General features: G+C 46.0%; 8 protein-coding genes across 8 annotated transcripts; 4 read left to right on the top strand and 4 right to left on the bottom strand.

The window, feature by feature from the left end:
• Positions 1 to 22: 22 nt before the first annotated feature.
• Positions 23 to 1,123, bottom strand: EYB26_000054 (uncharacterized protein; the record flags this gene model as incomplete). The annotated part of the gene is made up of 3 exons (XM_054259371.1): positions 23 to 829; positions 886 to 899; positions 1,108 to 1,123. 3 exons carry the CDS (start codon positions 1,121 to 1,123, stop codon positions 23 to 25), a joined length of 837 nt encoding a protein of 278 aa, XP_054115346.1.
• Positions 1,124 to 1,609: 486 nt separating this feature from the next.
• EYB26_000053 (uncharacterized protein) lies at positions 1,610 to 3,474 on the top strand (the record flags this gene model as incomplete). The annotated part of the gene is made up of 7 exons (XM_054259370.1): positions 1,610 to 1,798; positions 1,855 to 2,214; positions 2,271 to 2,333; positions 2,382 to 2,543; positions 2,603 to 2,900; positions 2,955 to 3,113; positions 3,167 to 3,474. The coding sequence occupies 7 exons, from the start codon at positions 1,610 to 1,612 to the stop codon at positions 3,472 to 3,474; spliced, it is 1,539 nt and encodes a 512-aa protein (XP_054115345.1).
• Positions 3,475 to 4,705: 1,231 nt separating this feature from the next.
• EYB26_000052 (uncharacterized protein) lies at positions 4,706 to 6,346 on the top strand (the record flags this gene model as incomplete). The annotated part of the gene is made up of 4 exons (XM_054259369.1): positions 4,706 to 4,808; positions 4,858 to 4,949; positions 4,998 to 5,858; positions 5,912 to 6,346. The coding sequence occupies 4 exons, from the start codon at positions 4,706 to 4,708 to the stop codon at positions 6,344 to 6,346; spliced, it is 1,491 nt and encodes a 496-aa protein (XP_054115344.1).
• A 232-nt stretch (positions 6,347 to 6,578) lies between these two features.
• EYB26_000051 (uncharacterized protein) lies at positions 6,579 to 7,483 on the bottom strand (the record flags this gene model as incomplete). Its single annotated transcript, XM_054259368.1, has 3 exons — positions 6,579 to 7,120; positions 7,193 to 7,405; positions 7,471 to 7,483. 3 exons carry the CDS (start codon positions 7,481 to 7,483, stop codon positions 6,579 to 6,581), a joined length of 768 nt encoding a protein of 255 aa, XP_054115343.1.
• A 548-nt stretch (positions 7,484 to 8,031) lies between these two features.
• On the top strand, positions 8,032 to 9,198 carry EYB26_000050 (uncharacterized protein; the record flags this gene model as incomplete). Its single annotated transcript, XM_054259367.1, has 1 exon — positions 8,032 to 9,198. The coding sequence occupies one exon, from the start codon at positions 8,032 to 8,034 to the stop codon at positions 9,196 to 9,198; it is 1,167 nt and encodes a 388-aa protein (XP_054115342.1).
• A 185-nt stretch (positions 9,199 to 9,383) lies between these two features.
• On the bottom strand, positions 9,384 to 10,249 carry EYB26_000049 (uncharacterized protein; the record flags this gene model as incomplete). Its single annotated transcript, XM_054259366.1, has 2 exons — positions 9,384 to 9,795; positions 9,999 to 10,249. The coding sequence occupies 2 exons, from the start codon at positions 10,247 to 10,249 to the stop codon at positions 9,384 to 9,386; spliced, it is 663 nt and encodes a 220-aa protein (XP_054115341.1).
• A 47-nt stretch (positions 10,250 to 10,296) lies between these two features.
• On the bottom strand, positions 10,297 to 10,575 carry EYB26_000048 (uncharacterized protein; the record flags this gene model as incomplete). The annotated part of the gene is made up of 1 exon (XM_054259365.1): positions 10,297 to 10,575. One exon carries the CDS (start codon positions 10,573 to 10,575, stop codon positions 10,297 to 10,299), a length of 279 nt encoding a protein of 92 aa, XP_054115340.1.
• A 1,373-nt stretch (positions 10,576 to 11,948) lies between these two features.
• Positions 11,949 to 13,433, top strand: EYB26_000047 (uncharacterized protein; the record flags this gene model as incomplete). Its single annotated transcript, XM_054259364.1, has 5 exons — positions 11,949 to 12,131; positions 12,202 to 12,328; positions 12,401 to 12,527; positions 12,580 to 13,028; positions 13,108 to 13,433. The coding sequence occupies 5 exons, from the start codon at positions 11,949 to 11,951 to the stop codon at positions 13,431 to 13,433; spliced, it is 1,212 nt and encodes a 403-aa protein (XP_054115339.1).
• Positions 13,434 to 14,746: the final 1,313 nt, after the last annotated feature.

Genomic DNA, 14,746 nt, shown 5'->3' with positions numbered 1-14,746 from the left:
AGGTCAAGTAATAATATTCAGTTTAGAGCTTCGACATGATTGTTTCCCTCGACCTTTGAATATCCTCTTGCACCATCTTTTGATACCAATTAGATACTCTCTCTGTTACAGGCCCTCTCTTCCCCTCTCCAATCACCCGGCCGTCAATCTCAAATACGTAAATATAGCTCGGAAAAGTTCCGGTAACAAAAGCCTCGTCAGCTCCATAAGCCTCGGTCACGGTGAAGTCGACCTCTTTCACGGGAATACCATTAGACTGACAAAGGTCGATAGTCTTTTGGCGAGTAATTCCTTGCATTTGATACGCACGAGTCGGCGCCCATACTTCACCTTGCCGAACTATAAAGAAATTGGTCGAGTTACAAGTCTTCACAAACCCATGAGGGTCAAGCACGAGCGCTTCATCAGCTCCAACTACATTAGCGCCAATACATGCTTGGAGATCGGTTGCTTTGGAGATATGATTCCACATCTCGTCTTTGGTGTCTGGATATCCACGCCGTATATGGGAGGTAACCAGACGTAATCCCTTGGCTTTTGCGTTTGGTTCGGCGGCTTTGTGTTCCGGGATGATGACTATTAGGGGAAGGCCAATGTTGACGCTCGGATTTTGATATGGAGTGGATTTCAAGCCTCGACTAACCACCAGTCGAACGTGAACGTCGTTGTCGTTCTGCATGCTGTTTCCATCAATCGTCTTGTGAATGAGACCAACTAGTTCGCGCTTGGGTAAGCCGAGATTCATTGCCATTGCTTTCGCGGATTGGAACAGTCGATCGATGTGTTCACGACAGAATTGCACACGACCGTTGTATACTCGTAAGCCTTCCTGAATTTTCGTATCAGTAATCGTGGAAGACTTTCGAGGTTAGATATGGAACCTACCCAAATGCCATCGCCTATCAGGAAATTAGAGTCAAAAACGGAAACTTTTGCTTCGTTTCTAGGGACAAGCTGGAATTGGCCGCTCACGCCGTACCTTATTCCAATCTTCGCATTGTCAGTCCTTGCCAAGAAGCCAGAGAAGCTCTTTTCTATGAAAAATAGATCATTCCCTAATGGTCTCATTTCGCGAGTCCCGGACCACAGCATGGGTCGCTCCAGTACCGTTGGCTCCTCGCATGGTTATTGAACGACTGAGGGGATGTTGGAGATGCAATGAATGACCATAGGGTTACAATATTTTGGGATATGCGAACAATCTTTGAATTTAAAGCTGCGATATCCGTATACTCACACAGCTTCTGGTTCGCCGAGCCGGCGGACAGGTCCGACTCCACTCGGTGCAGTCCGAGTGAGTGGATATCCTCGATTCTTCACGCGTGGTGTGCTTCGTGATTTTAATACACTTCATTGGCATCAGATAACAACTTTATCGTTTCCAGTGGAGAGCTTCTCGGCATGGCCCGAGATAACAGCCATGATATCTCAGGGTTGATTTGAGTTGATGGAGGACGTATAGCGACGATTGCGTGTTCAGCAGAGTTTTCCATAAAGCCAGTTCTGTTCCTCCCTTTGGGTCACTGCGTTTGAAACCATATCTGTCTATTTTATTTATATTTTGGGGGAGGTAACCCGTCTATCATTAGTAATGGGAAGTTTTGAAAACATGGATTCCAGCGAGAATGTTGCCGATTTGAAGGCCAAGGACAATCTCGAAGCACCCAACTATGGCGACTCGACGGTCTCTGGGACCGGGATTCTCTCTGAAGAAGAAAACAAGCGACTGCGGCTGAAAGCAGATCTGGTCGTCTTACCAATAATGGTAATAACATCGACTCTAGCTTTTCTTGACAAGGTAACCCATGCAGCCTCTTGTGGTGCTCTCGTAATCAACCACTGACTCATTCATAGAATGGAATGGCATACGCAGCAGTCTACGGAATGAAGACAGATGCCAACCTAAAAGGCCAGAAATATAGCTGGCTCGGCTCAATCTTTTATTTTGGATATCTCGGCATGGAGTTTCCTGCTCTATGGTTCTTGACCAAGGTACCTATAGGAAAATACGTTGGAGCTATGCTCTTCTGTTGGGGAGCATGTCTGTGCGGTATGGCAGGCTGTAACAATTTTGCTGGCCTTGCTGTAGTGCGATTCTTGTTGGGTGTATTTGAGGCTGGTATATTGCCATGCTTCATGGTCCTCACCTCAGTATGGTACTCGAGAAACGAGCAGCCGATTAGGACGGCTCTATGGTACAATACTTTTGCTGGTGTAAGTGACACAGCCTTGATCCCTTTTAATAAAGATGCACATGCTCACAGGATTAGATTTTTGGAGGCATTCTAAGTTATGCGATTGGGCATATATCTGGCCCTTTGGCCGCCTGGAAGGTAACGTTGTCCTGAAAGAAGAATGAGCCTTTGCTAAAACATGGATAGTACATCTTCCTGATTTACGGTACTGTCACAATGCTGGTTGGTATAATCACGATTTTCCTGCTGCCCGACTCTCCAAACAAAGCGTGGTTCTACAGCAAGGATGAGAGGAAGCTAGCAACAATGCGCACAGCTCACAACCAGACTGGAATTTCGACCATCAATGTAATTTTCCCGAGCCCTCCCACTCCTGACATGCTATTCATATAACCGACTTTCCATAGACATGGAAAGTAGCACATGTACGTGAAGTCCTCCGCGACCCCAAATACTGGTGCGTCGCTATATACGTGGTTGCACAGTCCATCACCAACGCCGGTATCACCAATTTCAATCCATTGATTATCTCCGGTTATGGGTTCTCACAAACCAAGACCACACTTATGGCAACCCCGCAGGCTGCTGTAGCCTTTGTCGCTCAGATAATAGCCACTTCGATTACTTTCTTGGTACCAAACATACGCTGCCTTCTCTGGGTGTTGTCATGTTTTCCGGCATTGGCAGGTTCGGTTATGATTCATAGTACGTAACCTCCGCAATTGAATATGGTATTTGCTAATATGGACACTGGGTTAGCCTTGGATATCAACTCGAACAGAACTGCCTCTCTGGCTGGAGTGTACTTGATGGGCTTCTATAACGTCTCTTGGGTGTTGGTTTTGAGTCTCCAGTCTTCCAACAACGCCGGCACAACGAAGAAGACATTTATTTCTGTCTCCGTTGCCGTATTTTACTGTAAGTGAATGATTCCTGCATTTTTCGCTCATCGCAGCATTGACAATAAGTAGCAATTGGAAATATCGTCGGGCCCCAATTTTTCCGCACATCTCAGTCTCCGCATTATCCATTAGGCATCTTCGCAATGATGGTCTGTTTTGCGATCATGGCAGTCACGGGAGGCATATATTGGTTAGACCTCTCCCCATTCAGTCTAGGAAATAATACTAACGAGCTGCAGTCTTTGTGTCTCTTCGAGAATAAACGACGAGATCGTGTGTACGGTCTACCCGACACTAACGAAGTCGCCTTGGGCTTGCAGGTTGAGGCAGAAGACAGGACGGATGGGGAAAACATCAATTTTCGCTATGTATACTAACGACAGAAATAGCAATGAGGCCCGGGAGTGACACGGGAGGTATAAATATTTATTGACCACCTGACGCCTTCTTGAAACGATGGTTTCATGGTTTCATGGTGATATAGATAATAAATATAGTCCATTGTGCAGCTCTTTGGCAGCTCTGTAAATAGTTTTTATAGTAAATATGAATCTCGGACAATTTACAATGATACTTTGTGGTGGCAGTTACAAGAATGGTTAGGTCGATGAGATTGTGGAACCATTCAGGACGTATATGAATACAAATCTTCAGAACAATAGAATTCTAGAGAAGTATTCATAGTCCTTGCCTATAAAAGACTTGTCTTCCCTCAGTAGTTAGACGCCTAGACAGGCATCTAAACATTCATTTAAACCACTTCCTATATTAAGTTCTCAACACGGCCTGTATCAACTTATATATACCGAATCAAAGAGAGTGAGGCAAACTTTGTCAAAATCTCTGGTAGTTTCCTGACTGACTGCGGTACGCAATAAAAATAAATAATCTCCGAAACAAATGGACAAGGGTTCCTTCACACTCATTTCTTCCGCCAACAACGATAAATTCTTGAATCACAATGGACGCCGAGAGCCTCTCGAACGCATCCAGCACAAAGCTTCTAGGAAAGCTCGTCAAGGCCATTCCAAAGACAAACTCCGCGGCAACTAGTCAGTGCGTCATACTGTGAACTTGTTCTTGTCTGCTCAGATCTCGGTCATCGTATATCGGCTTGGCATGATGGACTGTCTGATTGGAGGGATGTCCTTGGACGATGTGATGAAAGAAACTGCCGGGTGGAATTCTGGATAATGCGATGCTGCTTTGAGGGTCACTTCGGCAGTTCTCGCTTGTAAATAACAAATAATCTGACTTGCACATAATCAAGAATATGAAGATGTATAACTATATACAGTAATACGTGCTCTGCATATATGAGCTATCTGTAAATGGTTAGCGTGCGAGTGCCTTAATGCTAAAATGGCTTAGCCATAATGGGGCGTATCCTCCAATAATAGATCAGCTTCTACGTACTACCACCCACTGGCTTTCTATTGGCCAGCATAATCCTTATCAGATAAGCCCCGCATATCGCACCTGCCATTTTCGGATGATAACGCGTGACCCCGTCTCGTCCCTTCCAACTGCACTTCTTCTCTTCCATTTGTACTTGTTACACTCTACTCTCTTTCCAATCCTTCTTGAACATCCAGCTTCTAGAGAACCATGGGCCAAACTACCTCCAAGATCGACGCAAAAGAGGTTGTGGCTGGCATGGCCCGCCTCAGCGTCGACAAGAATGCATATGTCTTTGTGGACAACGATATCTGTACGTCAATCCTTATTCAATCCGTGGCTAGAATATTAACAAGATAAAGTGCCCCCTCCATACGAGGTCAGCGATAGGGTCAGCACCATCTCTCTAGACCAAACAAGACGGTGGGAGGAGAAGCTTTTGTCTTCAGCAAGAGTAAGACGTATCGATACGCAAATCAACGAATTCGGGCTAACTAGATAGAACCGCCTCGCCATTTCCGCGCTGTCACAGAACCCTGTATCAGCCATCCTCACCAACAACAATGCAGCCGTTACCGATAGCCAGATTTTCAACATCAAGATTCCCTTTGAAGGCGCCCCAATCACCAACCAACGATCGTCCGGCCGATGCTGGCTATTTGCTTCTACCAATGTCTTCCGTGTTGCCATCATGAAGAAGTACAACCTCAAAGAATTTGAACTCAGTCAGTCGTATCTCTTCTACTGGGATAAAATCGAGAAATCCAACTGGTTCCTGGAGAACGCTATTCAAACGGCTGGAGACGACCTCGAGGGTCGCCTGGTGCAGGCCCTCTTTGCAGATCCAGTTGGGGATGGTGGTCAGTGGGACTTTGTGGTCAACCTAGTCAATAAGTACGGATTGGTACCGCAGACACTTTACCCTGACTCGTACAATGCCAAGAACAGCAGCAAGATGGGTTCTCTTATCACGACTAAACTGCGCGAGCAAGCATTAGTTCTGCGAAAGCTAGTTGCTACTGGAAAGACAGACTTGATTGCCGCTCACAAAGAGTACTTCCTACAAGAGATTCACAGCATTTTGACGATCATGTTGGGACCACCCCCAAGTCCTGACAATGAATTTACCTGGACATTCTATGATGCCGACAATAAATACACCAAAGTTATAACGAAGCCTACACAGTTCGCATCAGCACTGTCAGACAAACAGACTCTCCGGGCCTGTGGTGGAGCCGATGTCAATGAGCTCTTCAGTCTGGTTAATGATCCCAGAAACGAATACAACCGCCTTTTGACTGTCGATAGACTGGGTAATGTGGTCGGAGGCGTACCGGTTCGATATGTGAATGTCGAAATGGAGGTAAGTTTATGTTCAATCAGAGTAGCAAGTTGGAGATGAACTAACGTCGGTAGACAATGAAATCGGCTGCCATCTCCATGCTGAAAGCGGGCATACCAGTTTTCTTCGGCAGCGATGTGGGCAAGTTTTCTGACTCTGCGTCTGGAATCATGGACACAGAGCTATTCGACTTTGACCTAGGCTTCAACATCAAATTGGGCCTGACGAAAGAACAACGTCTAAAGACCGGGGAATCTGCAATGACTCATGCCATGGTTCTAACGGCTGTCCATGTAGAAAATGGCAAGCCTGTGCGATGGAGAGTACAGAACTCATGGGGCGAGGGTGCCGGAGATAAGGGCTGGTTCGTCATGACGGACAAGTGGATGGACGAATTCGTCTATCAGGCCGTTGTCGATCCACGATTCGTGAGCAAAGAGACGCGTAATGTGTTGAAGCAAGATCCTATTGTCCTTCCTTTGTGGGACCCAATGGGTGCTCTGGCTTAGCTAATTTGCCGTTTTTCCAAGCATAGGCTCTTAGATACTGCGATTGATACTCAATTGATTTTCTTGTCAGCTTTGAAACCTTTTAATCACCACGACCCATACAATGATCAGCTATGGCATGCATGTTGCAAGCAATGAATATGAAATGGAGCATTAAAATAAGATATCCAAAAAGCCGACGCGTATTCGTATATTTTCCGTTAACAGCAGGTAAACACAGCAAACCCCAAGATCAAGCCTCCTTGAGTCGCTCTTGCACAGATTCCGCAACCCCAGTAATCAATCCCTCCGCCTCATGCGTAAAATGTTCAACCACATTACCCGTCACCTCCGACACATTATGCCCCAAAGCCTCACGTACTTCTTTCTTCAATGAAAACCTCTCCTCCGCCCAGGTCACAGGCGACAAAATCAAAAATCCAAAAACACAACCGGCTGTAGCAAACACATGCCATACAAAAACCGCAAAGACACCAATACCAAACGGCAAGAAAAATTTCACAAACTCAGTAGTTTGATACAAATCTTCCTGTGAGGAGATCCAATATTTTGTTGTTTCGTCGTTGAATTTGGTGTCTTCGCTGGGTTGGTCGTCGTGTTGTTGAAGCTGGCGGCCAGTTTTTTCAAAGTCCTTGTAGCCCCGGTATTCGTTTGGGTCGGTGGTCAGGGTTAGGACTGTTGTTAGAGTCACAGGGGCGAGGTAGAAGGGGATTATGAAGATGGAGAAAATTTGAGATATGGTGAGGTAGAGTTTGAGGTTGTCTTGGTCGAAGGCTGTACAATACAATGAGTTGTTAGCCCTCCAAAATCATTAAGCATGACAATGTCAAGGTTGTGAATGCACACCAATTGACATGACTTCAAGGTCAACCCGAGGTGACAAGATCTTGTAGAATCGATAAATGGCCAGAATCAGCCATCTAGATCCATTGAAGGACCAGGTCCGACAGAACGGATGGGAGAATGAGGCATTCGGGGTGAAGAATTTCTCAATAGTGGAGGCTTGTAAGGTAGGCGGAGACTGAGTGAGGAGCTCAATAACCGTCCGAATCTCGCGGACTATTGTAATGAATCTTTTTTTTAGTATATGTATTCTCGTGAAGTGATGGTAGTGTTGAGTATACCTGGATTCTCCATGACGTAGGGCTATCTGTTAGATCAACACTTGAGTTGACTGTTATCGTGATTGAAATTGCTAATGAGACAATGAAACTATGAAGGGCCTCAAGAACAATAAGTTGGAATAGTTGTTGTAGCTAAAGACTGGGATGAAAGAGGTTCGAAGGAGGAAAGACATGTAAAGGTATGATGTCATAGCCGAATGTGGTCGATCGGAACCTCGGCGGGAGTAACCCTAATCATACCCTAATCTTAACACCGACTTCTGCTTCGGCATCGGGTAGCTCCTCGCTTATTCTGAATGCTAACCCTGGACTCAGCCTCGAGATGTTTTACCCACGCAGTCAGTATGACTTGGTCTGTATGCAAAACACAGGTGCCTATGAGATCCACAAAATGAAGTCGAGAGACATAAATACCGCCCTCCGCGCAACACCAAATGTCTTGGAACATTACAGAATCATTCACTCCATTCATCCTCAGAAACCAAATTACAAAAGCTCTCACGGACAACTTCACAATAAAAGAATCATTTCTTCATTTGAATCATTTAAATGCTAAAAATAATGTCTCCTAAGATTGCTGTCATTGGCGGTGGACCCGCCGGACTGACACTCGCATCTATCCTCATTCGTAACGGCATCACCCCTACCGTCTTTGAGCACGATGCGTGCCCTAACGCCCGCTCCCAGGGCGGTTCGCTTGATCTGCACCCTGGCACAGGACAGGCAGCATTAGCTGCCTGTGGCTTGACTTCTCAATTTGAGAAGTATGCCCGTTATGACGATCAGGACTTCACTGCAGCTGACAAGCACGGAAATCCAGTCCTCGAATTGAGAGACCGAGATGTCGGTCGTCCCGAAATCGATCGCGGTCGGATTCGTCAGATGTTGCTAGACTCAATTCCAGACGGTGTCATCAAGTGGGACCATCACCTAGTAGCCGCCACCGAGGATTCTCTTCAGTTCAAGGACCATACGGAATCTGGATGGGACTTGATCGTAGGAGCGGACGGAGCCTGGTCAAAGATCAGACCACTATGCTGCTACGTGTCTCCTTTCTACACTGGAATATCCGCTTTTACAATGAACTTGACTGAAGCAAGCACCAAACATGCCGCCATTTCAGAGATGGTCGGTAAAGGAACTTACTACGCAATTGGGGAGGACGACGGCCTTGCACTGGCTTATCAACGCAACGACAATGACTCGATACTGGTATATGCCTTTGGCCGAAGACCAGGAAACTGGATCGAAAATTCTGGCATCGATATAAATAATCAAGATTCCATTCGTGCTGCTCTCAAAAAGGACTATGCACTTTGGAATCCGAAATTGTGCGCAGTCTTTGATGAATGTGCCAAGTTCTCTTTCTCCTCCCTTTACATGCTCCCTGTAGGAGTTAGATGGCCATCACACAAAAAAGTGACTCTCATTGGAGATGCAGCTCATCTCATGACTCCATTTGCCGGCGAGGGAGTAAACTTGGCGATGACCGATGCCATGGATCTTGCAAATGCAATTATCTCCAAGCCTGACGATATTGCTGACGCCATCGCAGAGTTTCAACCAGCCATGTGGGAGCGTGCCAAGATTGCAGGCCATGTTGCATGGGAAAATACCATGGGAAGGTTTGAACCAGGTGCCTTGGACGCCTGGGTGAAACGATTCCAGAAAATGTTGGAAAATCAGGGCAATCTTCAATTGTTGGAATTGACGAAGCGGAAGAAGTGATCATAGCACAGTCAGGCATTTCACTCATAGAACGATGGACTATGGTTTATGTCCCATCTTTTCTTACTACTACAAATCATGTTTTAATTGGGTTCAATGTAAATTAGATAGAATCAATTGCATCTCCGTTTCAAACTGTTTCAAAATCTTATATAACTCGTTTATGCCATTCTTTCGGATCAACACTATGGCTCAAAGATACCCTTCTTCATTGTCTCTGTAGGCTTTTCAGTCTGTATGACCGTGATCTGAGAACGGGTCTGCTCAAAATGTACACTTCCATATCTCAACAAATCCGCAAAAGTCCCAGGTTCAATATCCTTGTTCGCATTCTCAGGCTTATCTAACAACACACCCAACGCCGGTGTCTTGGTTAGTTTCTTGCCATGCGTAACCTTTTGCATGCTCGAGTTTGTCAAAATCCTCCAGACTGTCTCATATGCCCTCTTGTACCGCTCCGACTCCGGATCCTCATGAAGTCTCGTCGTCAGCGCTTCAAACAACTTCTCGCCCTGATACCCAACCACCGTCTCCGCAGCCCAATCCTCCTCCAGCGCATCGAACCGAAGGATATTCTTCTGCGCATAATCCGCACAACTAAAACCATCCCCAACATACAAAATCTCAACCACGCAGTGACCTGAGTAATATAATCAAACACCACAATTGGCTCCACCTGAAAATCCCATGCAAACCCTCTTCTTTGAGAGGCGGAAAAATCAAGCTTTTGAATAAAAGCCATCAGCGGATTTGCTGATAAACCTTCGTAGATATCTTTCCCGCTCCACAGATACACGAACAAATCGTGCCATCTCTTGATAAAGGGGTCGTGCTGGCGGGCCGCGATAAAGTGGTTTGCCATTGTGGTGCCGTACATCCAGGGCACGCTGATCTGTTGAGGATTGCATGGATCAGAAAGTATGTCCCAACACATCTTGTCCAGGCTACGGACGAGAATGATCCCGACATCCATAAACACACCACCATAGAGATATGTTAGCGCGCCACGAAGAAAATCGGCGCTGTGGGGTCCGGTATAAGGTCCCTTCATTGTACCTTTAATAAACGCCTCGGGAAGCATTGCAGGAGGTGCGAAATTTAATGCATTATTGGGAGAGTTGGGAACCCTATCGAGGATTCGAATTGTCCATGACGGGCCGCATAGACGAGCCCAGTTATGACATTACGACGGGTCCAGTCGGGCATGTTATTGACTACAGAGTCCCAGAAGGCCCATGTATTCTTCTCTGATGGACCCAGCGGGGCTGCTTCTCGTAGGGAATCGAGGATTTTGTCATCGGAGCGAGTGTCGGCAGCATCGACGAAGCGAAGCTGATCCTTGAATTCCCCGGGGATGCTGTATTTCGGGGTGGCCATTGTGTCTTGAGTTTGTCTGATTATATTGAATACATCTTTAAATCCAAGGAAGGAGAGAAATATTCATCATTTTATACCTGACCTCTCTCCCCTCTTGCGTGTAACAGTACGTAGTTGTCAGCTCAATTTTTATAGAAGGCTATCTAGGTACGAACCGGCCAATCACAGGCCCCCAACTGTAGATTAGGGCTAACATCCGCCATGTCGAGCTCAAATGTACGAACGAGCCAATCATATTTCTGTTTTAATTATCTTTCGATGGAGATCGTTATAGCCTTGGAGCTTAGCATAATTTTAGATTGTGGTTGTTGAATACATCGGAGCTGAATGCGATTGTTGATATATGCGACTACAAACTTATTGGCCTTCAATGTCGGCTGAAATCAATTGGAACAGAAAATCTTTAACACTTCTTCGCCATTGACAGGCGTCTTGCTTTGACCCGGCACGACTTCCACAGTATTCACTGAGAAGGACAGAAACAGATTACTGCGAGACTCTATTTGCCAAACCTGCCTGGCTCATTCTTTGATATCAATCAATTGAGGTGTATTTAATGACCCAGTTCTTCTAAAAGTACACCTCATAGTACCGAGCTATGGCTGCCAACTTTGGCCCAGGGAACATTGCAAGAGGATGGGAGAGCAGAGGGTAGGGCGAGGGTCAGGCCTGATATAGACCAAGACCGCAGCCCAAGAGAGGCGATAGTGAATGTTTCCATTGCCAGAGTGATGTGTTTTCCTCCTCTTAAGGTGATGTTTATTGTTTGAAGATACTAATTGTTAGAAAGAAATAGAGTAGAAAAGGTGGCTTCTTTGTTTCCAGTAGGCCTATCAGGCTGTTGCTCTTCTCACGTTTTAGGGTTAGTTACACGAAAGCCAATTAATTATATAAACTGTCTCTGAGCCCAAAGCACCAATTATATATTAGATATGGGCCCTCATAGCATCCAAAGCTTAATATCAATGTTATGCTTAGTTGAATGGGCTGTCAATTAGGGCAGGGCACAATTGGTTAACCCTACTTTAGTTGCAAATTCAGACTAGTGGTCATAGCCCTGACTCAAGATATAAATATTCATAGTTTTCGCATAATCTCATTTGAAATGCAAAGAAGCGAAATAACAGAGAGGTCGTATGCTTGAAGCCTTCCGAGCTATCCGGAAACGGCATGTTCCGAACGCAGCTATTGGCAGATCATCATGTATGCATCTATTCGCTGTATGAATGCAGTGCAACCTCACATAGAACACCTGATCACATTCAGTCCAACTCTCAGGATATTAATTACCTATTCTTGTCTTGAGAAGACATTTATCTAATCTGAACTCAAATTCTTGTTCCTAGGCCGACTGTCCTTGATTGGGGGGGAAAATGGCATCTTCACAGTCCAGCAGGATATCCTCGTTGATCAGGGAATTATCCGTCATTGAGCAACAATCCAATGGCTCAGTCTATGAAAATGAGAATCTTCGTACGGATGCCGCGCACCTAGTCCGAAAATTAGCTGTGGTTTTAGAACGACCGCACGAGGTGGTGTTGATGAATTCGTCCCTTGTACGGTCTTTTTGTTTCTCCTATCTTTTCTTGCCTGAGAAATCTATACTAATATTTATGTCTGGTGCAGCCTGCCCAGACCGCTGCGGTCCGAATAGCGGTTGACCTACATCTTTTTCAACACTTGGGCGATGGACCAGAAGCTAAGGATATATCCGAACTGTCATTAAAGACGGGTGCTGATGCCGAACTGTTGAGTATGTACTCCCGAAGCACATATTATCAAATTCTTTGACTTTGCCTCCACGGATGCTTGACGGACAATATAGTTCGTATACTTCGACTCCTCTCAGCGATGGGCTGGGTGGATCAGGTTGGTGATGCGTCCTTCAGACCAACAGCCATCACTCGCACATTAAAAGAAAGCGAGTCTCTCCAAGCTGGTGTTAAACACATGTAAGCGGGAATTTCCATCGTTATAGGATTGCATGGCTCATCAAGCGTACAGGTATCTCACATTCCCGGTATATGACAAACTTCCCAACTACTTTGCGGAGTATGACTACAAATCCCCCATCAACGTCCAGGATGGTCCGTTTCAATACGCCCACAACATAAAGGAAACGACGTTTGACTACTGGGCCAAAGATCCTATAGTAACCAAATTGTTCAATACGTTCATGACGGGTGTCCGTGGAAGTAGGCCACACTGGGTTCATTGGTTCCCAATTCAGGAAGAGCTCATCAATGGATCAAGTGGGAAAGATGAGGACATGCTGCTGGTCGATGTTGGTGGCGGGAAAGGCCATGACTTGAACAAATTTATTGCCACCTTTCCCGATGCAAAGGGACGATATGTCTTGGAAGATCTCCCTTTAGTCATCGACGACACTTACGACAGGAACCCGAGGATCGAGGCTGTAAAACACGACTTTTTTCAAGAACAACCTATCCACGGTATGAATCCGATCCTATGACTGTACTGTTAGAATCACACAGTAATGTACTTTTCACTGATGATGTCTGTTTGTGACAGGTGCGCGAATGTATTTCATGCACCACGTATTGCATGATTGGCCGGATGACGATGTTGTACGGATCTTCTCACAAATTGCCAAAGCGATGAAACCGGGTTATTCCAGATTGTTGCTGGGAGAAAATGTTTTACAAGATATCGATTGTCACCTCTATCCCGCTTTACTGGATTGGGGTATGATGGTTCTGCATTCTGGCATGACGAGGACGGTCGGACGATGGCGAATCTTGCTTGAGAAAGCCGGACTCAAATTAGTCAAGTACTGGGCGCCCCCCGGAGATGGAGATGGCATTGTGGAAGCGGTCCTTGAAGAAAATGACGCGTGACATGCAAGATTTGCAAGGGGAGAAAGTGAAAAATAGCTATTGCGGTGGCGTCTGTGGTTGAATAAGGAAAATTAGAGGGGACCAATCTCTCCGACCCATACGAAGCTCGTATTTAAATAAATCCGCCTTGAGGGGATATCCTTCACCCGTAGACATAACGGTATGCCGCATGTTGACCAAGAATACCTCTTGTAGCTTCGGTCTTGGGGATTCCAGATCCGTAAGGCGGGGTAGAACTAGACAAGACTTCATTGCTCGAACAGGCCGGGGCTAATACAGCCACCGGAGTATTTGCGGGTCGGTTCCATGATCGTAAGGTTGAAGACTCGAAGCCGAAAAGACTGTTGTTGATTTTACCCAATGATAGACGTGGACTAAAAATCGACTCGTTTATGATTCATGAACTTATTCAATCAGTCGTTGTCACGGACCCACGGTACGGTCAATCTCTTCGGCTTGCAACGGAAATTGCAGCATCTCGGCGCATCGTGGTGATCCAAGCATTCTCGGTCGGGATTTCAGTTTCGTATTCATTCATCAGTACTCCGTACGGAGTAATCGATTTCCAACAAAAAATGCAGCTCAAGCGGGGGGGATTAACTTGATTTAGTATTTGACAGCGTTTTCCTTGTTTTCCCGACCCAAGACCAACTAATCGATGGGCATCTAAAAGATCAGTCGTGAATTGAAGGCAACCGATGTCGTTGGCCGAGATGGTATTCCCGAGTTCTCGTGGGTCTAAACACAAGCTAGAGAAGATCGGTATAGCAGAGTACCTTAAAAGGATAGGCGAGTGCGAAAAAAGCAGCAACCGGCAGTATACGTACATAGCTAGTAGGACTGTGGCAGTGCGGCCAGCCTAGTAGGAATGTAGTTAAATGTAGTTATTCACAGGACGGGAGAAAGAAACGAAAGGAGAAGAAAGCACGGAGTACTAAAGCTACCAGAGTAAACAAAGTTGTGGCAAGAGCCCCACGGGGAAGGTGGGCACGGAGGACGCCCATTTGGGAAGGGGCGGATTGCTTGCCCTCCCTGTCAGCACTTTCTCCAAGACTTCGACTAAGTTAACGGCGGTAATAATTTCAACCTGACGATGATCATACGTACTAGGTACAGAACACGCAGGATAAGAAACACAATCCACCGAGTCAACGGCCATAGCGGCCATCGGCCACTTTGTGCTACGCGCAGCCACACAGAACTCCCAAGAATCAGATCAAATCAAATTTCCGGCTTCTTCCCGTTTACCAACCTGGCTCACGGACACTCGAAAGAATGGATTAGTGTCCATTCCCCACTAGACTCCTGACCTC

This window comes from Talaromyces marneffei, chromosome 1, assembly GCF_009556855.1.
Source record: "Talaromyces marneffei chromosome 1, complete sequence".
In the NCBI taxonomy this organism is placed as follows: Eukaryota; Fungi; Ascomycota; class Eurotiomycetes; order Eurotiales; family Trichocomaceae; genus Talaromyces; species Talaromyces marneffei.
The sequence above is the reverse complement of the archived record's forward strand: the minus strand, read 5'-3'. Positions and strand labels throughout refer to the sequence as shown.